The sequence below is a fragment of the Lissotriton vulgaris genome, chromosome 8, assembly GCF_964263255.1.
Source record: "Lissotriton vulgaris chromosome 8, aLisVul1.2, whole genome shotgun sequence".
NCBI classification, from domain to species: domain Eukaryota; kingdom Metazoa; phylum Chordata; class Amphibia; order Caudata; family Salamandridae; genus Lissotriton; species Lissotriton vulgaris.
This window is the reverse complement of record NC_141696.1, coordinates 560,207,234-560,232,214: the sequence shown is the minus strand read 5'-3', so window position 1 is coordinate 560,232,214 and position 24,981 is coordinate 560,207,234. Positions and strand designations below refer to the sequence as shown.

Genomic DNA, 24,981 nt, shown 5'->3' with positions numbered 1-24,981 from the left:
GTGTAGCATCCACCCCAGCTCTGGACCATACAGACTACACCACACACGGAGCACAGTAATACACATTTTCATTCTTCAGCATGCAACCATGAACTGAACACACAGCGTCATAGACTTTATCAGCCACTCCAAGACACACCTAAATACCTCCCAACTGAATACGTAACTTTGTAAGGAGTCCGCCTAGGACCACAAGGGTCCTACTGCACATGATCACACAACACTACATTGCACCCTTTATTAAATAAAAAAATATAGTTAACGTACATACATACATTAGAGTGCCTCGAGGAGTTGGTCGAGGTGTTCGCACCAATCTTCCAGAACGAGTTGTACAAGGTAAAGGAGTTGCACTGGCATCATAAGGGTAGACTCACATGCTTGACTGGGCACTCAAGTGGACGTGTTTCACTCGTGAGGTCTGGAGCCGAAGAACATCGAAGCAGAATTTTGAAATGGTACGAGTCTCTCCTAATGGACTTACTGGGATGTTGAGCGGTCACCATGTGCCCTTTATTTGTCACGACTCAATGAATCCGCATCAAACAGAGCGTCAATCTTGCATTTCCATTTTTGTTTGACTAGTACTCGGTCTCCTTTGATAACCGTGTCCCTAGTGCATCTGCACTTATCTGCATAGGCCTTCATCTTTCTTTTGCAAGAGGTATAATCTCATCAGTCCAAAACAATAGAGGAAGTGTAGAGGTACTGATAGAATCACCCTCCTGGCAAACTTGGATAAACAAAGAGATTCTATCAATGGGGGTAGTGATTGTTTTTTTTATTTTATATTTGCTGTGTCTAGTGGGATACTAGGCTCTCTCTTAGATCTGAAAAGGCGAGAGCACAATGTGCTTTTTTGAATACCCCTCACACACTAAAAAGTCCTTTAGTGTCATGCTTCATCATGGGGGTCTTCCCGTCCCTCTAGCGGGGCGGGCGTGCTGCGACCTAAGAGCTACGCGGGAGCACTCAGTAATTGTGACAGAAGGCTATGTGTCAGTGCAGGAGGTGTCAGTGAAGTGTAGGGACCTAATATGTGAGTGAAAAAGAGAGAATAAAAAGGTTAAAAATTCCCTGGCTAGTAGAAAAAATATATTTTATTCGCTTCTCTAGCTGGGAACGTTAAGAAGGGGGTTTTGAGGTAGAGCAGTAGCTTACTACCAGGTGGACATGTTTCATAAGCAGTCCCTTACTGCTTACTCATCAGGACCATCTAATGGTCCCTACTACACAATGCTCGGTTCTAGAAAAGTAAGCCTAAAGTCCTACAAACAAGCAGCAAAAATTGGCTGCCTATTTGAGCTTCAGGGCATGAGCTGGCCCTAGTGAAGCATGGTAAATTTACCAATATTGTCAAAAATATTGACCTATTGCGGTCTCTGTAAAGGAAAATGGGAGAAAAAAGAAAGGAAAACAAAACATAAATATGTCGTTTCACATTGGTTTCGTATAGCACAAACATTCGGAATAGCCACCCTCATTGTGAGTGGTGTTTTGCTGGTGAAGAGTACTGCGCTTAGTGGACAAATGGACGAGCAGGATTTGACTTGAATGTGTCTTAGATAACACTACTTGTTATAGGGTAGCGTCATCATTTTTCAAACACAAACCAGTGACTCGATACAAACAAACAAACAGCCCGGATTGGGAGGGAGGTTGGGAGCCCGAAGGTTAAAAACAATCTTAAAAGAAATCGGTAAGGCCATAGTAAAGATGTTATACATACTATTCCAACAATTGTTCCAAGCCTCATGAGCTTGCAGTCGAAGGGTATTCAAAGCGGTAAACTGAAAAACAAAACTGCACCCTATTGTCAATTGCGGATTTTGTCCGTAATGGGTTGATGTTCCATGTACCAAGTTTTTAAAGACTCATGGTCAGTGTCTATTACTTACGTTGACCGCATAAGAACAATGTCTTATTCCTACCCCCGTGCTGCTCCGAGGATCTCTGGTGTGCTGTGTTCGGCATCCTTTATACCTGTTTGATCTGCATTGTCATCTCGGCGAGATGGTGCCGGTAACCACTAGAGCGCAACCTCAAGATGGCCGCCGTCAGTGGGACGACTGTCTCACAAAATGGGAAGTCTGTTCACTCTTCCTATGCTCAAGTGAGAAAGGTATTATTTACAGAGGGATGTCGTATGATGTCCCAGAATGCGTGGTTGATGTAGTAGTAGTGATACATAGGCATCCGTGCATTTATTAGGGGCACACAGTCATTGTCAAACATTCATTGGGGTGGTAGGAGTTAGAATGCAATTCTATGCTAGGCCAAGGTGGAGGCGATAACAATAGTTGGTATCACTTCCCGATATTTTACAGTTAGTAGCATAAAGGGGACATGTCTTATAGCTGACTCCAAGGTATTTCGTCGTTCAGGCCACTCCTATTAGATTTGATACGGAAGACCCACCTCTGTTCTTTCTCTAGGAGGTGAATCTCATTGTCGACCTGTTCAATTACGGTCCAAGAAATGTCTTCCGGTTTCTGATTACTTTCCAGGAAGTGGTTCGTCAGTTTTGTGCTTGATTTCTTGCATTTTATTGTACTTTAAGGACCCTCTGTCTTTTATAGCATCCGTCTGCTCAAGATAGATTACAGGGCGTCATGCAAACCTCAGATAAAGAGAAAGATAGAAGAGAGAACGAGAGAGGGGTATAGAGAAGAGGGGAGTGTAGGGGTTACTCTCTGGCCATAATGGGGCTGATTCATGCCAGCCGGGGTGGCCGGCTCAACATTTCCATACAAGTCAGGTTTGATCAATGCACATCGTCCATGGCTCTGCAACAGTAGTTTCCCTTATATCAGGGGTTTGAGAGTCTAGATAACTTTTTGGTGGTGCCCAAAGTTATTTTCTTCGTCTTAGACTGTGCTGGCATTAATTCCCAGTAATCGGACAATTGGTTATGGCAGAACGCCGCATCCTTAAGCCACTCGGTCACTCTCAGACTATGCTGACGGCCCCAACAGATTGCCACCCTCCTCTAAGCTAGTAGTAGCAGCATGGCCACCAGTTTCCTGTGCTCCGCAGCTATTCTGTGTACATACCCTAGCAGGCCCGCCAGAGGGGAGCATTCAAATGCATCATTCAGGCCAGTATATCAAAAATTTGCTCACAGAACCTCGCCACCATCGAGCACTCCCAGGCCAAATTCAGGAAAGAGACCTCCGGGGCTCGGCATCGTACACATCTTGCATCCTCACTCAGCCCAGCCCTGTGCTACCAGACTGTAGTTCTGTATAGCCTGTGGATGAACCTGAAGTGAATTAGCCGCAGCTTGTAATTGTGTGACATTTCCTTAATTTGCGCACAACAATAAGCCCACACACCCTCCTTCAGGGTATCCCTCAGGATTTTTTTACATTCACACTGCGCAGGGGGAACACATATCGGTGACGCGCGTTGCATTCCTGAGTACAAGCGGGTGAACAGCTTCCGCGATGAGGGATGCTCTAGGAACTCCCCAAGCACTTGAAATGTTGATGGTGCCACAGGGAAAGATTCATAAAGTGCGCACAGCGAAGGTCGTAGCTGATATGCAAGTCTATCCATCATCCCCGTGTGGTCTTCACCGAGCGCCTCGTCTATTGTAATAAACACACCCTCGTGGAACGCCTGCCCCATCGAATAGAGCTGAAGTTTCCGCAGTCTTTGGCCCACCTTCCCTCTGCAGTGAAGGGCAGTTCTGGATTTCTGATGAGTGGCATGGAGGGGGAAAATGTTGTCTCCAGTTGCGCTTTACGCCACAGCTCCCACCATGCTCACACTATACAGCCGACCGTGTCAACCTTGGCTTGGGGTCTCCCTTGGGCCAAATAGTGCCATATGCATGAATATCTAGTCCGCCCTGTCAGTTTCTGGGGCACTGTGTGCCAAAAAAGGGTCGGGTACACCCAGTGATAGCCAAATTGCGCCTGCGCAGTTATAATACAATTCCATGTCTGAAGCGCCCATTCCCCCCCTTCTCGAACGGTAGCGTCAGGACCTCCTACGCGGGGTGTCTGCCTGCCCATGCCAGGGATATCAAATGTGAGCATAATCGTCTTTTAAATGCAGCTGTGAAGGTAAGCGGCAGGTTGACAAATACATATAGGAATTTAGGGAGAACCGCTATCTTGGCGATGGCCAGCCGGCCCACCAGGGATAGAGAAAGTTTCTTCCACCTGTTCAGTCTGCTCTCCAGCCATTCCATGAGCTTGCCATAATTGTAGCTCCAAAGTTTGCCTGTGTTCCAGCTAAGCCAGATCCCCAAATATATTTCACCGGGCATTCTACCCATTTAAGTGGGAACTCTGACCGGAATGGGTTCGTGGCTGTGGTGAACAGAAAAGTGGTGGACTTCCCCCAATTTATGGTGATGCCCGATACTCCTCCGAAACGGATGATTTCTCGAATGAGTGGGTCCAGGTTCTCTGCCTGGTGTTGAATGTATAAGGTCACATCGACTGCATACATGGAGACTAAAATCACCCTGGGGAGAAATCTAGTCCCAGTCGTGCATGGTGTTGCCGAAGCCTGACTGCAAGCTGCCCCGTCGCCACTGCGAACAGGACCCCGGGCCACAGGGATGGGGGGGTATACCAAACCATTGATCCTCAGTCTTGCCAACGTGCCGAATATAACATAACAATTTTTTGGAGAAAGAGGGGGTTGATGCCGATTTGGGAAAGGAGCGCAAACAGGTAGGTCATTCCAGGATATTGAAGGACTTGGTTGCGTCTAAAAAGACTGCCGCAGCGGGATGAGAACAATCCGCCTCTGGCATGGTTGTGAAGAAGGTGCAGAGATTGTGGGATGTGCTTCGCCCAGGAACCAAGCCGCACTGATCGGGTCGCAACACTGCAGGCAGCAGGGGAAGCAAGCGTGACACCAATAGTTTTGCAAGTATCTTGTTATCCAGATTTATCATCGACAGTTGCCTATAGGAGTCACATAGCTGAGGGAAGGTTCTTTAAGTATTTGAGGAACTTTTTGTCATCTACTTCTTTTAGGGCATTCATGAAGTCCTAAAACATTTTGTTCCATGCAGTCCATCTGGTGCCAGTATTCTGCTTTTTGACGGTATCGAATTACGGTGCTGGTTTCAGGAACACTTCAGCATCTTAACTTGTGTTGGGACTTACTGACATTGAGAGTATATGCTGTCCCTTTGACGATTGCTGCCCTCCCGGACCTGCACCTTCTGTAAGCATTGCCGTGTACTTACATAAGGATCTTCACACCCAAGCTGATGTCTTACGGGGACATTTAATTTCTTGACGGCGAGTAGCAGTTTTGTCTATTGCACATGTTTGTCACCAATCTTAACTTTGTACATCGTACCTGGTCATCACTGCCTTTAGCATTTCTTTGCACCTGGACATCTCTGCCTCTAGCGCTTTCTTGAACCTGGCTGTTGCTGCCTTTAGCATTTCTTTCACCCTGATCGTAGCTGCCTTTAGCGTTTCTGTTTTGTATTGATGATGGCTCTGTTTTACTCTGTGGTGATGTATCTCTTCTTTTGGCCTCACCAGCAGGCTTCTCATGGGATTTCTGACGGTGCTACTCTGTAGGGCCTTCACCTTCTTCGAGGGCCTCGTACGACCGAGTGGCGCTTTGACTCCACATATGCCAACTGTAGCTTGCTTCTTGGGGTGCATGTGGCACGCACTAGCAGTTTGTTGGACCTCCGCAAACTCTCAGGGAGACCAGTCTTGTTTCTTAGGGCATATTTTCCACCTTTGTCACCAATTGTAGCATCAACCTCAGCTCTGGAACACAAAAATGACTACACCACACACAGAGCTCAATAATATATGCCTTTATTCTTCGGAATGCAACTCTGATTGCACTGCGTCACAGAATTTACTGACCACAACCAGACACACCCAAATACCTCCCAACTAAATATGTACCTTTGTAAGGAGTCCACCTAGGACCACAAGGGTCCCACTGCACACGATCACACTACGTATATATTTATATATATATATATATATATATATATATATATGGTATTTCTATAGTGCAAGCCTAGCCAAAAGGCTAAGAAACCAATAACGTGTATGTAAATAGATTTTGTGAAGACCCTGATCTACTCACTCTTTAATAACGTAACCCTTAACAGTTCTGCAAGGGATCATTATTCTTCCTCATGCAGATCCCCAGCATTGAGTTTATCCCTGATTGTGAAGGTAAGGATGTAGATCTCTTGTGAACGAAGGTAGAAAAGGCGGCGGTGTCAACCTAAGCTTGTTCAAATAATTCTCTACATTTTCTGGTTCACATATTGTGATATTGAACTCTTTTGTCTCAGGCTTTAATTAGTGCGTAACGCTGACCTGATGCTCTGCAAGGACACTCGCTGAATCCCTGTGCCCAATTCACACTAATTAGCCCCTACTTCATGGGGCGCCTGCCCAGAGCTGGCCATGAGTATTGTTGTGAAGTATTTCCATACAGAGCTTCCCTGGTTACAAATATCAAAGCAATCTCAGCTCACGGATGTGTCTATGATCAGCATCACAGCCAACCTGGTACTTTTTGTTAGTTTCACTACAATATGCTGGTAAATATGTGAGACAATATGAAGGCGCATTGCCTGTGATTTTTGATAGCTTGCGATCTTGTGTTCGTAATATTGCGGTGTTACAGTGTCATCATGGTCTCCGCTTTGTGAAAACCTGCAAAAATTACGTTAACATGCAAATTTTCTCTGAAACTATCAGATCCTCAATTTCCTACCCATAGATCACAGTAATCATAATTATTTTTTGCTGAGAGCATCTGCTAATTCTGGTTTTTGTCTCTTCAGGTTCACGTGAAAATGGCAGATGAAGCAGTGTGCGTTGGCCCGGCTCCCACCAACAAAAGCTACCTCAACATGGACGCCATAATGGATGCCATTAGGAAGACTGGAGCCCAAGCTGTGAGTCTGAATTAGTCTCTGCTACAGCTGTACCTCATTTAGGAGACCGAAATGGCCGGAGTTTGTATTTATAAAGAAATAAAAGGAATAAAACATTCCACGACTAAGCTTCGCCGGTTAGTTTGTGCCATACCAGTTAAAAATGTCTGAAATCTCTACTAGAAATCGAGATCTACATCACATCTGGCGTCGCTGGTTGTTGATCCTGCAGGTGCCTGCCGGATTTAGCTTTCGGGATTCAGCTTTCGCACTAGGGAGCGGCTTCAGTTCACTTCCAAATTTTCTAGTGAAGGAAAAAAAATCCCAATTAGTTTTGAGCAGTAACCCTTTGGATGTCTGCATGGTTTAATGTAATGGTTTTGTAGAGAATGCCGAAAAGTGTTTTGAAAATTCAGCGACTATGATTTATTTTTTGCAATTATGCACACTTAATTAGACTTGCTAGAAGGTAAATGGTGCATCCAGTAATTATTTTTAGTTTTGTTAGGAAAATGCACATTAGCTTCGTAAATACGAGTTCCTTGCATGGGTCAAGGCTTTAAAAGTCTAAATACTTGAGAAGAAATTCCAAATTAATTTGCCTGTATTGATGAATCTGTAGTATTAAAACAATTTTTATACAACCCTGTATTTCCAAAAGCCGTTACAAATTCTGTTCTATAACAGATGTCGGTAAACTCCTGCTGTTAGCCTGACAAACCACAATTAGTGTGATCAGTTCTTTGACTTTAATGCGGCAAGCGTGCAAATCCAGGAAAGCCGTGAAGTTAATTCCCAGGCACAGTGTAAATATGTTTACAGTATTTCGTAATATGACAAAACGTAGACATATTAGCGGTTGTTAATTTAAAAAGATTAATACAGGATTATACGCTGCTTTTGTTTTAGGTCCATCCGGGATATGGGTTTCTGTCAGAAAACAAGGAGTTTGCAAAACGTTTGGTAAGTTGTTGCTGTTGCTTCGCTGCAACCATCAGTTAAGGGTTTGAAAATTCTGTCATAGCGAGGTTTAGCAGGAGTGGTACATCGATTGTGTTTGGATAGCACCTTTATCGATTAATTCAAATGTATTTACATTACATTGCTCTTAAAAATGATGGACGGTGATTGCCAGTTGTGTGCTCAACTCCACAACTGCCAAACGAAGTTTTGAGAAAGTGGCAAACCTGTAGTTTCTAGTATTACATTAGAATAGACGTATAGTGTAAAAAAAGCGTTGTCTTTTATTTTTTAAGGATATCTATTTTATACAAAGCTTCTTGATTTAGATTAATACAAATTACTAGATTACAATTGAATATCAAATTTCAACTGTCGGATTTTTAAGTGACTTTCTCAGCAGCTATTTTTTGGGGGGGTTTCAAAAACAACCAAAGGTTAAAGTGACGTTTTAGCTAGGTGAAGATGACGTCCGTTACAAATATAACATTTATAAAAAAACAAAACACTGAAGTTCACCAGTTAAAGTCAACTGAAATAACTAGAACTTGCGCCATGTAGTAACTGTAACTCGCCCCTCAGCTATGCACAGTGTTCTCTTAAATGATGTAATTTCAGATGTGATCAGTTCTCTCATTGAACAGGTCTTGAGGGATGTAATATGTGAGAGTATAAGCAGTTCATGGCGGTGGGCGAGTTATAATTGCTTAAGTCAACTATAACTGGTGAATTTCAGGGTTTAATTTAAAATTGTATGTTGTAACTGACATTTTCACCTTACTATAACATCACTTAACCTTTAGGTCTTTTCAGTGAATTTCGAAAGTTTTTTTCCGAAATACCCAAGTATAACGTGACTGTTAACCTTCTGTTTTTTTCGAGTGAATTTCAACGATTTTTTGGTGCGTAAAATATATATATATTTTTAACACAACTTATTGTACCTACCCTGTAGCACCCATGGCAATTAGCCATGCACAGCATGCAATTTGGGCACAGGGTCTGCTACCAATCCTGTACGGGGATGGCCTTTGGTCGTCTGCGGTGTACGGTTGTGTGCTTTGCCTGGCTTCTGTGGCAGGATGTATGCCCACCCCCTGTGGGGGGCCAACCCCACACTGGGCACAGCCTTTTGTTTGGGTACCCAAACCTTCCACTTTTTTTACTGCACAGTGGATATGAGGTTCTGCCGCAGAATCACATAGGGTTTTCGCACTGAGCGGCTCTGCAAATCTACGGCACTGCAAATAAAATATATTTTTAATTTGTACCTCACAGGCAAACCCTCTGAGACCACCCCACTGTACCCAGGGGGTTCAAGTTACCTCTACATGCCTTCTTAAACTTTTTAATTTTTTTTCATTTTTGGGCCACAGGGACCGAGTTCTCACATGGCAGCCACAACGTTTTCTTCAGGTTGTTGATAGCCAATCAGATTGTGTGGTTTGAGGTCGCTGCACTGGGGATCTCTGCGTGGATCTAGTATGGTAATCTGGCATGAAATATACATAAATTTCAAGCCTTAATATCTCAAAAACTACTGAACAGATGTACATCAAATAGAGTATGTCGCCTAATGACTAGAGCAGTCGACCTTGAAGCTGGGGACCTGGGTTTGAGTCTCGTGACAGAAGCTCAACATCATGTGTTGCTGGGCAAATCCCTTAATCTCTCTATGCCTAACAAAATGGTTGTGTCCGTCTGTAATGCAACTGGTGCTCATGTAAAGCACTCTGATACCTTTTGGTCAAGTTTGCGCTATTTATTTAAAACTCCAAGGGCGGGATTTTTTAGGGAAGAGGATGCAGCCTTACGGCTAGAGCGGTCGACCTGGAAGCTGGGGAACTGGGTTCGAGCCTCGGCGGGGACGCTCAACATCCTGTGATTCTGGCCAAATCACGTAATCTCCCTGCGCCTAACAAATATGAATGTGTCCATCTGTAACGAAACTGGTGCTTCTGTAAAGAACTCTGATACCTGATATCTTCGGGCTGAGTTTGTGCTATATAAAACTCTATTAAAAAAACAACTAGTTGTGTAAAGATCTAGCTTTCTCCCAATTTTGGTGTATTGCTGATTAGCCATTTTTTCTTGATGGCTGTTCAATTACCCTATACAAAAATTCACGAGGACCACGCTTTTTGGGACCCTCACCCCCTATTTTAGGTTGAAGCCTAGTGTAAGACTGCACACATGCGCAGTCTCGCTGGCAAGATTTAGTGAGATCAGGTGAGATTCACTAGCGGGATTTAAGCCCTGCCCCTCTTTTTCATTGGCTGGCGTTAAAGTTCATGCTAAACAGTGGCCAGTCATTAGAAAAGAGCTTACAGTGACATACTCTTTTCTCTTTTACAGCCGTCCCACTTGGACTGCTGGCGTAAAAGGTTTGTTATCTTTTTTATGGTTCCAAACAGATGGCCCCATAAAGAAGATAATAAACCTTTTACGCCAGCTGGAAGTCAGAGAAAAGAACACGTGTCCAGGCGAGATCGCGGCACCCGCGCTTTACTTATAATGTTCTAAGTAAAGCGCGGGTGCCGCGATTATACCAAAAGTAAAGAAATAGATTTTTGTTTCTATTTCTTTACTTTTGGTATAATCGCGGCACCCGCGCTTTACTTAGAACATTAAAAGTAAAGCGCAGGTGCCACGGCTGCCTGGCGAGAGCTTGCTTTATTATCGGACATTTCATACGCACATTAACATGATCCAAGTTTTAAGCGTCGCTGTGTCATTGCATGTATATTGTGCTGAATTCACATGACTCTGCCCTTGCGGTTTATAACCCCTTACATGTTTTCCGTTAAACAAAGCTCATACCTCCAGTATCTATAGAACCCGGGTGGTCCCTGAGCAAGCACCACACGAAAACCCGAGGGCAACCGGTTTCTCTCTGTGGGATGGGAGATGTCACTGTAGTGCTTCTTAAACACACAAATGGACCTTTAAAAATAAAGATGTGGCCCCCTGAGGACGAGGGCATGGCCCGCCCTCGCTTGCTTTGGGGTGTGCTTGGTAATTCCAGCACCACGGAGCGGTGTTTGGGAACAAACGCCCAGCCGCCGTGCCCTGTGTTTCTTTGTCTGCCGCTCACTCGCCGAACACGTGCAGGCGCTGGCGCGCAATGTGTACAGTACAAAAGGCAACACCGGGGCGGCCACGCCGGCGGGCTCTTCCTGCAGCCCCCGCGCTCGGATCCCGGTGTGTTGCTTTAGCGCCTAAAAACGTTACTCATCGGGGAAAGTCCCCGAAGTTGCGGCTCCCTCAGACCGGCGAGCCAGCGGCTCACCTGGGCCGGGGGGAGTGTCGCAGTCTTTGTCAGGACTAGCAGCCCTGGATTTCCAATGCATCCGTCTTGGCAGGAATATAGACCTGGGTTCTGAGTCGCTTTCACCAGGTGTGTGGAAAGGCTATACAAAATGCAATGCAATACTTCTTTAACAAAAGAAAATGTAAACATCATTCTCACGTCTCACCTGTTCATGCATTCCAGGAAACTCAATAAAAGCAGAGGAGACGGTAGGGTGACTGGGAGCAGCAGGTCAAACGCCTATTATTTTTTCTGGTGTATTGTTTACTTTATCACATATGTACTCGCCATTTACCTCTTCTTGATTACACCCGTTGAAGATATTTCTTGTGAGTCTGGAGGAAGCCATTGGCGCCCTTTAAAAGTACAATGCGGAGGCTCGTCGGCCTTCCCCAGCCCTGACAGTTGACATGCAGAAGCCCTTACTCACTGGTGACTTGTTAACAACTGTCTGGCCTTCCCCGCTAGGATCCACCGCCCGGGGGTACGTAAAATGTGCAGGCGTCGAACCTGCCAAGGCAGGCCTGGCCTCGGAGCACGTTAATGACGACACGGAGGAATGCAGAGCTGTACACAGCCCCAAAAGCAGCCTGGGCAATCTAGTTTGTTTCTAACCACACTTAAGTCATTCCACATAAGCAGCCCACACAATGGAATCTCAGCTCTTTATTTTAAAAAAACATTTTTTTTATGGATAATCCATGAGCACATGAAAAGGCACGTAAAAGACAGGAAAAGAAAAGCAAAACATCATGACAAGCAATATTCTGATAATACATCAAACCATAGTATCGGTAAAATTATAACAGTGGACTAATGAATGTATACAGAGGACACCGCAACTATGGAAGGAGCTATTCTAGAAAAGAAGAGAAACCTAAAATAAACAGCAAATTTATGCATCCATATAAGCCACAACTGGACCCCAAATCTGACGACCTAGTTTCATTTTCCGTCTACCTTTCAGAGCATACATGCAATATTCCATATTAAACTTTGACAAAAATCTAGCTCTCCGTGCTTCGAAGGATGGAGCATCCTTTTGCAGCCGCATTGAGGCAATACAGAGTCTAACCACAGCTGTAGCAAGGAAGATCAGATATCGAGATTTACAGGGTAATTGATCCGCTGCCGATCCCGCCTCAACCCCCAGCAATACCTGAGCAGCAAACAGTCGTACAGACACACCCAAAATCTCAGCTAAAAATTTCTCAATATGGCCAAACAGAGTGCTTAGGTGCCCACACATATAGAAGACATGTACTACATCAGCTGCATCAGACCCACAACAAAAGCACTTTCCCACATTAACTCCCCCCCACTTAGATATTTTAGCTGGGGTATAATATAAATTGAAAACAGTCTTATAATGCTGGGCACACAGATTTGCTGACATAAACAATCTCCCATCCAGTTCGATAGAGGTTTCCACCCGTGTACCCAGACACCCCAGCCGATTATCCCATTTGCAGTTTTGAACCTCGAGATCGTTATCGAAAGTACCCACCAATAAAGTATAAAGTGTACCAATCCGTGCACCTTTCCTCACCGCCTCAATAAGGGGATTAGCTTGAATTTTCCATTGGGCTTTAAGCAAATAATCACGGATTTGCAAATATTTATTTTTAATGTGTTGTGTTATATTCCATTATTATTCCAGGTGGTAGGTTGTATTTGTGGGTGGGGGTTAGGTGCAGACCATGGCAGCAACTGCTTTGCGTGAGCCGGTAACCCTTCACAAACCACCACAGCCTAGGTTTTATTCGGTTTTAGGAGTAACATGTGTGCGTAGTTTTTGTCTTCGAGCCACACCCCTTTGTGTACAGTCTTCTCCCGTCTGAGATTTATTTGCTGGTGTGGTGTTTGAGCCGAGAGCTGGGTGCGCTCACTTTTCATCGCCAAATTAATCGTCCAACTGCAGCCTTTTCTCAATGAAAGGCCAGGATTTGTGCACCGGAAGAAAAGGCCTTCGAGCAGGTTGGAAAGCTGTTCGGATTATTGCACATTCCTCAGATAAATGTAAATCTTTCAGGTTACATCCTGGAGTACCGTGTCATCATTTCTGCCTTTCTTTCTTCCAGTGGCAATAACATGCTTTCTGTTCCAGTGTGTAATTGTCACTGTTCACCAAGGCTATATCTGCTGGAGTAGCCCAAATAACAACGTGAAAATATTCAATTTGTGAGTAAAGTCTGCTAATGTTTTGGTCAGCATTTCGCCATCAGTTAAATTACATGGTGTTTATTTCTCAGTTATGGAATCTATAACTTCTCACGGTGCTGTGCAGACACATCACCCTAGAGACAGCTTCCTGTGAGACCTGACTAAATGTGGTTTGCGTGGGAGTTGCTTTGAGTGCCAGGGTGGAGAGAGTGGCTCCCATGAGTGATGTTTGAGGTTGTCTCACTAGCATATGGGTAATTGTGTGTGTGTAGGGTGAGCGGATAGACTATCTTGTTATGCGTTATCCCTAAGTGATATGTGAATTTGGTTTTCTAGTTTAGAGGTGACACTTAGCTTCTCGGTGACACTTGCTTCATTTTCCAAGCGGCCCTTCTCTTGGGAGTGATTTGCAAACTTGGAGAAGGGTGCAGTAACTTGGGGTTCACCGGGTTATTATGGGGGGTAAACCATTGAGGCTGTGGCCATCTGGCTCTCTCCGGTTGATGTTAAAAATCAGCCCACTGGTGTGTTGAGAGGCAAGGATATGATTTGACATGGGTCACTTTCACTGTGACAACTAATAAGGGCTATTGGGACAGAATCCGATCTTGGTGTGCTGTGTCCCCTCTGGAAGGGGCCCGCCGTTGCAGTTAGAAATAGACTTTTCCCATGAGACGTAGAATCGGTGCTGGTTTGCATAAGGCGAGTCTTGTCTAGAGTGACCCATTGGGTAAAAAATGATGGATTTGAATGCTACCAGTAGCAATTGCCAGTGGTTTAGACATTTGCAACCCTTTCTAACACCCCTTTTGAATTATCTGGGGCTCCTGGTGGGTAAACCAGCGAGACTGGTCTGGCTGCTTTATCTGGCCCAAGCTGTATGGGTGACCATGACATGGAATGGATAAGCGAGTTTAGCTCATGGTTAAAGAGACTGGCCCCATTTCAGTGACCCTCACAATAGTTGATACATTTCTGGGTGACAATGAAGGGGCATAAGCAATGAACTGACTTCTAACCTCCGATCCTAACAAAAAAGGCTAAGGCTTTAAGGGAAATCAAATCCTAAGGGCTACTTGGAATCAGTAGAAATACATACTAGGCGAGATTAGGAACGGACCGAGTAGAAGACCCCTGATATGTGAGCGATAAAAGGATGGGAAATGGAGACCAGATGGCATATGATCGGGAGAGAGCGAGCCTGTTTGCGCAGAGAGCTATGGGAACGAAAGATAAACAAGCATTAAAAATGCAACAGGTCTTGCCTTTTATTAAGTTTAAGCCATTCGCTTTGCTATACAATACCATTAGCAAAGCAAATGGCTTTACTTAACCAAAGGCGAGACATGTTGCATTTTCAATGCTTGTTTCTTACTTTTCCTGAGCCTCTGCTTGACGGATCACATCAAAACTTTCCAGGAAGGAGCTGAGTTTGAAGAGTTTTTTTTTTATCCACAAAAGTTTCATGACGATTATAGCTTAGTAAATGTATTCCACAATCAGGATTTCATGCATGTGACTCTACTAGTGCATTATTACATGTTGTATGCCGTATTCTATCTTGTGTGCCCCTCCTCCCTTCTAGCTGTAGTTTAAGATTGACGATGCTAAGCACTGACATTTTTACAAATGCATATAGTTAATGTACATTGCTTTTTGTTGGTTTTCCACTCTTCCTTTAATTATAGTTTTAATGGCCAAAATCATGAGAAATCTTAAAAGCTAACAAAAATTGACCTTAAACAGAAGTGCAGATACGTTCTGATTTCAGTTGCCATGTTTAGTGTTATTGCGATGAACCCGAGTGATTTCTCATTGTCCAATTATGTAACACTTGCCAGGAGCAAAATCTTCCGTAGTTTCATCATCCACGTCAGGTGAGATTCACAGGTATTTCCCTATGGTTATGTGGTTAAAGATTTGGCCGAATTATTATTGGTTTATTAATGCAGACATGTTTAAATAATAGACCTACATTTTCCTTTAAAATGACTAGGGAGCAGCGAAAGACCTTTCCTTTGATATCATTGATATCTAATACTTCCTTTCAAAGTTCAATCACTTTTTGGCCGGACAAGCAGATTTGTATGAGGTTTCCGTTACCATAGGCCACAGTATATTTGCGTTCATTGGAGGCTGCTTACCGATGTGGCGGTATAGGTCGAGGTAAATGGCTGCTCATGTGAGAAATGTACTGACTGAATTGTAACTGGGGGACCTATGGACGAATCCAAGTAAGGTTGGAAATGACACCCTAGAAATTGTGAAAGAATGCTACCTCAAGTTTAGATGGGATACATGTTCACTGCGAAAAGACCAGGCAGTGTACTGGGTGATTATCTTGTTAATAGAGTAAGCCCAGGCTGGAATATATACCTGGAGAAGATTAATCCTGAATTGAAATGCACACTATATATTAAGCTTAGACTGAGGATTTTCCCCTCTACGGAATATCTTGTTAACTGTGCAAGGCTCCAAAGGGGAAGCAAATGTTGTGACTGTAACAATTGAGGTGAAGAACAATACTTAGCAATTTTGCACAAAATATACTACTGCCCTAAGATCGTTAATACCCTTATTTAGTAATAATGAGATCAGCTGTACCAGTACTGTCCTGTTTTGCTGTTTTAGAACAGACAATGAAATCATTTTTAATTCCATAGCTTCATATCTCAGGGCAGTCTGTCCAAGAGCAGGAGAGTCTTTTAACCTTTGTTAAGGCAGTCTCTGGAGTGGTGAGATTGTGTACTGATTTTGTGGTTTGACGGTATTTTTCTAATTTAGGTCTGTTGGGATGTGGTTTGTACTGCAAATGCACTTTGTTGCTTTTATGTAAATTGGGTGCGTACTGTTAATAACGATATTGTGGTTGCCAGTACTTTATTCTATTATTAATAGGATGTGATCTGTACTGTATATGCACTTGCACTTTCAAAGGTATATATCTATATGTTAAAACTGATGAACTGAATTGAACCTAGGCTGACGTTATGCATCCCAACAATAACTGTATACTACATCATATAGGAGGGCTGCGGTACAAGAGTTACCCGAGGGACTGTACAGTATAATTAAGGATAGTGAAATGTTATTTTGAGCTACAACTGATGCCAGTCTTAATAGAATCAACAACGTCAACAGATGGAGTTCGTTAAACCTTTTAATACTTTTTAGTACGGATAGTATTTTCCTAATAATTGTGATATTGTGCTTGCCTGTATAACAACGTCAACAGATGGAGTTCATTGAAGCCTTTTATTCCTTTTTAGTAGGACTAGTATTTGCCTATTAATAGTGATATTGCGCTTGCCAGTATTTTATTCGATAATAATTAGGATTTGATCTGTACTGTATATGCACTTGCACGTTCTCACTTTCATATATACTGGATGTGTATGGATAGCATATGTTAAAACTGTTAAACTGAATTGAACTAGGTTGACGGTTATTATGAATCAGAACAATGATAGTATACTACATCTTATAGAAGGGCAGCAGTACCTGAGTTACCTGAAGGACTGTGCATTGTAATGAAGGATAGTGAAATATTATGCTGAGCTATAACTGATGCCAGTCTTAATACAATTAACAACATTAATAGATGAAGTGTGTTGAAGCCTTTTGTTCTTTTAAAGTATAAATAGTGTATGCCTATTCGTTATAGAACCAAGTTGTAACAGACAATTATATGTTTTCTGGATTTTTAGCTGTATTTTAACTGTATTATGTACAACACATTTCTTATGTGTTATATTATAAAGCTTATTGCTAAAACAATAAAGGTTGATTGATTGATTTTCGCCTATGCCAGTCCCCCACCCACCCACCCAAACACACACACCCTGCCCTCGGACCCCAAGTTTACTGTGTTCAAAAACTTTTTTCATCTTAAAAATTCCCTGGCACAGGGCATTTTGGACCTGTTTGCAGTAAAGCAAACAGGAACTAATGCAAAGTAGGTAGATCAGGGTTTGTGAAGCTTTACTGCATCGGTCAGAGAGAAACCAGGTGTGTCTTAGGATGCCCCCACCCACACGCTGACAAAACTTAAAAAGCTGGACCCTTACCCAGCTTTCCTGAGAACACTGTTGGACTTGCGAAAGGATACCAGGCAGCCTGCTCTTGGTATCTATGACAGGTTAAAGAAACCTGAAGAAATTAGACCCCCTTCTGCTTGACATCTAAGGACAGAAGGATTTCCAAGGATCATAAGGCTGAGCCCCCGGGTGGCTCATGAAGCGTAAAAAAGCGAAAGAGTACATTACTTTGAAGAAACCCAGTGGGAACTGGACCTGGGCTCAGCTATGCTGTTGCCCCCTGCCCACCACCCTGAACTTACTCCAGTTTTGGAACTTTCATAGATTCCCATGCTTGTTTCATTCCCCGCCGTCGGAATGGGAGTCCCCGGTATACATAAAATAGCAATAGAAACCATTACCAAAACAGAAACTAGGCCTAGGCCCATTCTAGTTTTGTAACCTATCCACCTCTGTTTGGTTGTTCACTTCTTTGGTCTCTTTTACAATCCGATCATCCTCACCCTCTAGAAGGGGGGTCTCCAAACCGGTCCTGGAGGGCCGGATCCATGCCATTTTTTTGGATATCCCCATTGAGATACATGTAGTTATTTTAAAAATCTGGCATGGATGCGGCCCTCCAGGACCGGTTTGGAGACCCCTGCTCTAGAACCCTCCTGAGAGAATCTCAGAGCCTCAGATTTTCTTCCTCACGTAATGCAAGGGAGTCTCCACTGTTTTTTCCTGTTAACCTTACTTCTACATTTTGTACTTGTTTTTTCAAGACCTGCTTGGACTTCGTGTCAAGATGTCTGATAAGGAGAAGGAAACCCTCTTTAAAGCTTGAGCAACTTGTGCTAAGAAGAGGTTATATGTAGCGGACAAGCACAAGGATTGTATTTACTGTTTGTACCCAGACCATAAAGGCAGCAGACAGTAAAATATGTCACACTTTTTCTACAAAGACTCTGCGAGACCGTGAGGGGTGTCTCTTGACCTGGCTCCAGAAGCTCAAGTCGAGGAAGCAACCAGTTTCCATTAACAGTGATGAGGCATCCTTTGCTATATCTTCCAGAATGTCTATCAAAGGGGGTAGAGCTTCTGCTTCGCCTTCTGAAGAACGTCCTGGTAAGGCCTTGAAAAAGACGTTTCATAGGTTTGAAGGGCATAGTCCTGGCGAATCTCCTCATCGAGGTGTAAAGGAGAGGGAAGGACTGTCAGCAGAATTGGTATCCGGGAGGAAATCCAGCTCTGTTTCTCCATCTTCTCCTCCAGAGCTTCCAAAAACTTTCAAAAAGCCCTCATCTCTTTCTTCTGAGGTAAAATCTGTGAAGAAAGTCCACTCGTCGACGACGTTGTCTACAACTCCGTCGACGAAATCATCAAAGGTACAGTCTAAGACTTCTTGAACTCTGACTCCGTCGAAGGGCTCGTCGACTGTGGTTTCTTCGTCTCCGGCGCTGATGTTTCAGATTTCCGCGTCTACGACTTTGACGCCAGTGGCTGTTTCGTCGTTGATGGTGTCGGTGATGACGATGGTAACAATGGCTTCCACGTCTACAACGACGGCGTCGACGGCTGTGGTAACGACGGCTCTGTCGACGAAGTCCATTTCTTCGTCTGCGGTTCTCACATTGTCGCCGACGAAGGAAAAAATTACAATTTCCGTCAGAAAGCGGAAGATTACACTAGAGATTACTTCCCCCCCAGGAGGGTGACTCCTCTACCTCCTGCACTCCTCCTCGAAGAAGAGGGATCTGAAGAGGATGATGGACCGTTTGCCTAAGCAGATAGCCCTTCTCAATTACACGTCAAGTGTCAGGACACAGATTCTGATGGTAAATTCGTGGAGGAACAGCAATGTGATCCTTCCTCGGATTATCAGGAAGACTACCAACAGGAGATGGTCTCTATGCCTTCCTCCTTACTGGCGGACTTGCAGTCTATGCTTTTGGACTATAGGAGGAGATTCGATACACAACCTCCAGCTCCAGTTGTGGTGCCAGTTACAGCTGTTCCTCCTGCTCAACCTGCTACCCCTCAATTGCCACCACCTCAGCCAATGCCTGTGGCCCAGGATGCACCTCCTATTGTGCCTTTCATTCAGGATGACACCTCTGATGAGGCCCAGGGCAACGTCACAGTACCAGATCCAGCTTCTCCTGAACCGGCTTCTCCTTCCTGTCATAACTGATCCGGCTTCTCCTTCGCCAGCGCATGTTGATTCTCCCCCTGCAGACATAGGGGTTTTCCATAATTTGATGGAGAGGGCCGCTAAGAGGTTTGAACTGCCCATGCCCACTGTGCATGAATGCTTCCTCTATGACTTTAAGGAGCAGTACAAGAAAGCAGTTTGCTCTATTCCTATTGTTGGTCACGTCTGGTATGAAGGGTTGAAAGTAATGCAGAATCCACATACAGTAGTTCCGGTACTGCCTCGCCTTGAGAAGAAATATAAGGCTTCAGAAGATAGCCCGGCCTGCTTGGTCAGCCAGCCTAAACCGGACTCGGTCATCTCTCAGGCTGCCCAAAGAAAGTCTAGAAATCCTTCTGCTCCCCTCACGACACCTCCAGGTTAAGAGGGCAGGCTCCTCGATAACGCGGGCAAGAGGTTTTCCTCCATGTCCAGCCTGTTGGTCAGGGCTGCAAACGCCTTAGCGATACTTGGTCGCTATGATCGCCAGATGTGGTGCGACCTTTCCCCCTATCTGGACCAATTTCTGGAAGATGCGAAAAAAGAAGCGAAGAAGATTCTTCAGGAGGGAGAAGTAACGTCTGCTGAAGTCATTGACTGTGCAATGGACATTGCAACAACTGCGTTCCGCTCCCTTGCCGGCGCTGCTGTCCTTCGGTGTGAAGGCTAGCTGAGGTCTACATGGTTCCGTCTTGAGGTCCAAAACAAGATCTTGGATCTTCCCTTTGATGGGGAGGTGCTCTTTGGGAAGCATATTGATGATGCGCTCCAGGACATCAAGAAAGACACGAAAACTGCAAGATCCTTAGGGACTCTGCAATACCGCCAGGTCCCTTCCGTGGAGCCAGAGGTAGAAGTAATGCCACGTATAGAGGAGAATACCAGCAACAAAGGTATTCCTCATATGGATCAAACTCGCAATCTTACCAGCCGAATTATAACCAGAGGCAAAATCAATCATCCTCTTTCTCTGGATCAAACAACAGAGCAAGACAAGGACGCCAGGGGAGGGACTCCTCCAGCCGTCAATAGTGGCTTGCTGGCTCTTACTACTGTCCCTTCTCCTCCTGTAGCATCATTGGGAGGCAGAATTTCAAATTACCTCCACAACTGGCAGCAAATAACATCGGACCTTTATATGCTGAAGATCATTCAATGCGACCATACTCTGGAATTTGTCCATGCACCACCTTCCAAGCCCCCTCGCACCACTGCCTCAAAACATCTACGTCTTCTACGGTTGAAAGTCCATCAAATGTTCCTCAAAGGAGCGATAGAGCCGGTTCCTCTCTCTCAGCGGGGAGAGGGGTTCTACTCCTGTTTTTCCTGGTCCGGAAGACTTTAGAAAAGTGGCTTCCTATTCTAGATCTGAGGGAGCTCAACACCCATCTCATCAAACAAACTTTTCGATTGGTTTCTCTGCAGGACATCCTTCGTCTTCTCAACTCAGGGGATTATATGGCCACATTGGATCTAGAGGACGCATACTTTCATGTACCCATCCATTCAGCTAGGAGGTTTCTACGCTTCACAGTAGCCAAGAGCCACTTTCAGTTCAAGGTCCTGCCTTTTGGACTCGGGTCTGCTTCGCGGATCATTAGAAAGGTATTAGCTCCCATGGCAGCTTTTCTGCGAAAACAGCTTCAGGTTTTCCCTTACCTGGACAACTGGTTGATAAAGGCTCCTACCAAGCACGCAGTGGAGGAATCAGATGTGGCGTGCACACGCCTTTTCGACAGTCTTGGTTTAACTCTCAACACAGGAAAGTCGTCTCTCTGTCCATCCAGGACAGCTCGATTCCTGGGAGCCATTCTAAACACTTCCCTCAACAAAGCCTTTCCAACCCTGGAGAGGCAAAAAAAAACTGATGGACATGGCCCGTCTGCTGTTAAAAAGACAGTCTCTTTCAGTTCGCCTCTACAAGTCCCTCCTAGGGTCCATTTTCTCCTCCATTCCTCTAATTACTCACTGCAGGTTGTGGATGCACCCTCTCCAGGAGGTGCTGGACTTGCAGTGGCGACAAGTCGACGGATCCTTCAAAGACAAGACCTTCGTCACCGCGGCCATGATGGACGCCGCATCATGGCGGACAAACAGGGACAATATTTCTCAGGGTCTATCTTTCAGGATCACCACAGCTCCTCAAATAATAGCTACAGACGCCTCGCTGGATGGCTGGGTAGCGGTCTTGCAAGACCTTTATGTAAGCGGCCGTTGGCTACCCGAACATCATCTTCTACATATCAATCTTCTGGAGCTCAGAGCGATTCGTGTGGCCTTGCAGGCTTTTGCTCCGCGGATACAGCAGTCTGCAGTTCTAGTACGTACAGACAATACGACGGCCAAGCATTACATAAACAAGGAAGGCGGCACCAGATCTCATCTTTTGTCTCAGGAAGCCCAGGTGATTTGAGAATGGGCTATCCAGCAGGGAATATCGCTCAAAGCGGAGCACCTTCCAGGCATTCTCAACAAGACTGCAGACACGCTGAGCAGATTAAAATCAGTCAGCCACGAATGGGAGCTGGACCAGTCCACTCTGGAACAGGTTTTTCACCTATGGGGCAGGCCCTCCATAGACCTCTTTGCCACTCCGAAGAACAAGAAATGCCGATTTGACGCAAGCAGGCTTCACCATCCTGAATCATTGGGGAATGCGCTTTCGATGGCCTGATCAGGCGCCTTTGTTTACGCTTTTCCCCCCATTCCGCTGATACCCCGCATTCTAAGGAAGCTCAAGGCGGAATCTTGCAAGATGATCTTCATAGCTCCTGCGTTGCCTCAACAGATTTGGTTCACAGAGTCGTATCTCATCTCCCTGGACCTTTCTCTTCCGTTGCAGCTGATTCCTTCGCTGCTGACAGTGTCCCAGGGCCAGGTCTGGCACCCGGATCCTAAATCCCTGCAGTTGTCGGCATAGCTCCTGGGCACTGAGAGTTTTCATGGTTTGACCCTTTCAGCAGAATGTAGGGATGTACTTTCTCAGACACAATCCCCTAGTTCCAACAAGACAAACCGGTTAAAGTAGAAGCGCTTCTGCATTTGGTGCCAACTAGAGGGTATCAATCCTCTTTCTTCTGAACCACATGAAGTTCTTACTTACATTCTTTCATTAGCAAAATCAGGGCTGGCTCACTCATCCATCAAAGTTTATCTTGTCGCCATATCTCGCTTCAGATGCACAGCTACTGGTTCTTCCCTCTGGTCGGCAAGCAAAATCAAGCACTTACTCAAGGACCTTTTCAGAATCTTCCCTGCAGACAAGCCTCCATTTCCTCTTTGGCACCTTAACCTGGTTCTCACCCAGCTCATGAAGCATCCCTTTGATCCTGTTCACCGGGCGGGTTTGAAATTCCTCTCCTGGAAGGTGGTTCTTCTGCGGGCCTTGACTTTGGCTAGGAGAGTAGATGACTTGCAGGATCTCACCATTCAGGAACCTTTTCTCCAATTTAAAAAGGGGACAGTGATACTCCGTACTAACCCAAAGTTCATACCAAAAGTGCCTTCAGACTTTCATTTGAATGAGCCGGTCATACTCAAAACTTTTTTCCCTCAGCCTTCTACTCCGGCCGAAAAGGCACTCCACTTGCTGGACATTCAGAGGTGCTTGAAATTGTATCTTCAACCTTCTAAGGACTTCAGGAAGTCTCCTTAACTATTTGTATCTTTCAGCGCCCCCAGTAAGGGGATTGCTCATTGAATTACCAGCGCTATTCAGTATTGTCACAGAGCAGCGGGCAAGCCCCTTGAGGGTCGGGCCCCTGCTCATTCCACAAGGGCGATTTCTTCTTCGCAGCCCTCTTTGCCGGCGTTCCTATCCGGGCGACCTGCAGGGCGGCAACCTGGAGCAGTACTCATACGTTTACAAGACATTACTGCCTGGTTACTTCAACACAGAGTGACACAGCAGTGGGCCAGGCAGTCCTGAGGAACCTCTTTCAGTAGTGGTGAGCTTTCCCTTTCATCCCTCCTTCCATTTTACTATTTTTCAGCTCTTAGCACGTTTTTGAACCCTTATGTGTTTCCAATTACTAATGTTTCTAAGAATGTTTATTGACCATTGAAGTTGTCATTATGGTGAATTGGCTGTTGCTTTCTTCTTGGTTTTATAATGATCATGGTCCTAAAAATGTGCTCATAACTGCTAGCTACTCTGATACAAGCATGGGAATCTATGAAAGTTCCAATACTGGATTAAGAAAACAAGTTATTTACCTGTAACTTTGGTTCTCCAGTATTGGAAACTTTCATAGATTCCCATGCGACCCACCCTACTCCCCTGGGAAAGCTCGGCCTTCAGTTCCTTCATTAGCATGGTTACACAACGGCTACAAAAATCTGACCTTGTGAGCTTCTCTAACGAGGGTTCTAAGGGGTGAGGCTAATCTGATTGGTTGTTCACTTTATTTGGTCTCTTTTACAAAAAGAGGCGAATATGTTACAAAACTAGAATGGGCCTAGACCTAGTTTCTGTTTTGGTAATGGTTTCTATTGCTATTTTATGTATACTGGGGACTCTCATTCGGACGACGGTAAATGATACAAGCATGGGAAACTATGGAAGTTTCCAATACTGGAGAACCAAAGTTACAGGTAAGTAACTTGTTTTCTTCTTGAAGTGCTCCCCCTGAGGTCCTGGGGGCCTCTGAAGTGTATGCTTGTTGTTACATTGACACCAAAATAGGTTTTTGAACTTTTTTAAAGCTTTTGCTCTATAGTTCCAAGGGGACCAACCTAAACAATTATCTAAGTTTTAGTTAAACTGCATCATATTGAATTTCAGTTTTTTCCCATGTGGAGAAGAGTTTTTCCTTAGAAGAACAACAAAGTCCTATTTCATATTTGCACTTGGAAACTTTTTGAACTTCTGTCCTTCCAGGCCAGAACAGTGCCCATCTACTTGGTTTATCCTACTCATGTTCCATTGTGGTTGGCCACAAATTGCTCCTATGTCTACTACAACCAGTGGCCACAATTTGGTACTTTGTGTTTCGTTGTGCTGTTTTCTCTTAAATCTTTCGAAGAAATCTTGTCTCTGGTTACCCCTACTGGATATTAGCCATTTTGCTACAATTTTGATCATTAAAGTTTACTTTATTTTTATGAATTTGAGTGGGATTTTTTTATTGTGTTGTGTTTTTTGACTTTGTGGCTGTTTTGGTACTTCCAAATGTTCACACATTTTCCTTAGGTTAAGTATGCCTTCTTTCTGCCACACATTTTCCTTAGGGTACGTGTGCCTGCTCTCTGCCATAGCTACCAGGGTTTTCACTCTGGTTTAAAATACTGAAACCTTTGACTGATCCTAACAAGTTAGTGGCTCTATTACTTGTTCTAGACTGCCATGCACCCCAACTAATAATTCACTTTCTCATATGCTGCTTTTCTCCTTGGGGTCTTTGTATTTGTTTTTGCAGGGTGTAAATGATTGGGTTTAGTTAAGAGG

General features: G+C 44.5%; 1 protein-coding gene across 1 annotated transcript in view; it reads left to right on the top strand.

The window, feature by feature from the left end:
* The window catches only part of PCCA (propionyl-CoA carboxylase subunit alpha), a 2,575,253-nt gene that overhangs the window by 463,588 nt on the left and 2,086,684 nt on the right, over nt 1-24,981 (top strand). Inside the window, exons 5-6 of the mRNA XM_086934374.1 lie at nt 6,800-6,913; nt 7,802-7,855. Coding sequence (XP_086790500.1) covers nt 6,800-6,913; nt 7,802-7,855 — 168 coding nt within the window. The remainder of the gene's footprint in view (nt 1-6,799; nt 6,914-7,801; nt 7,856-24,981) is intronic.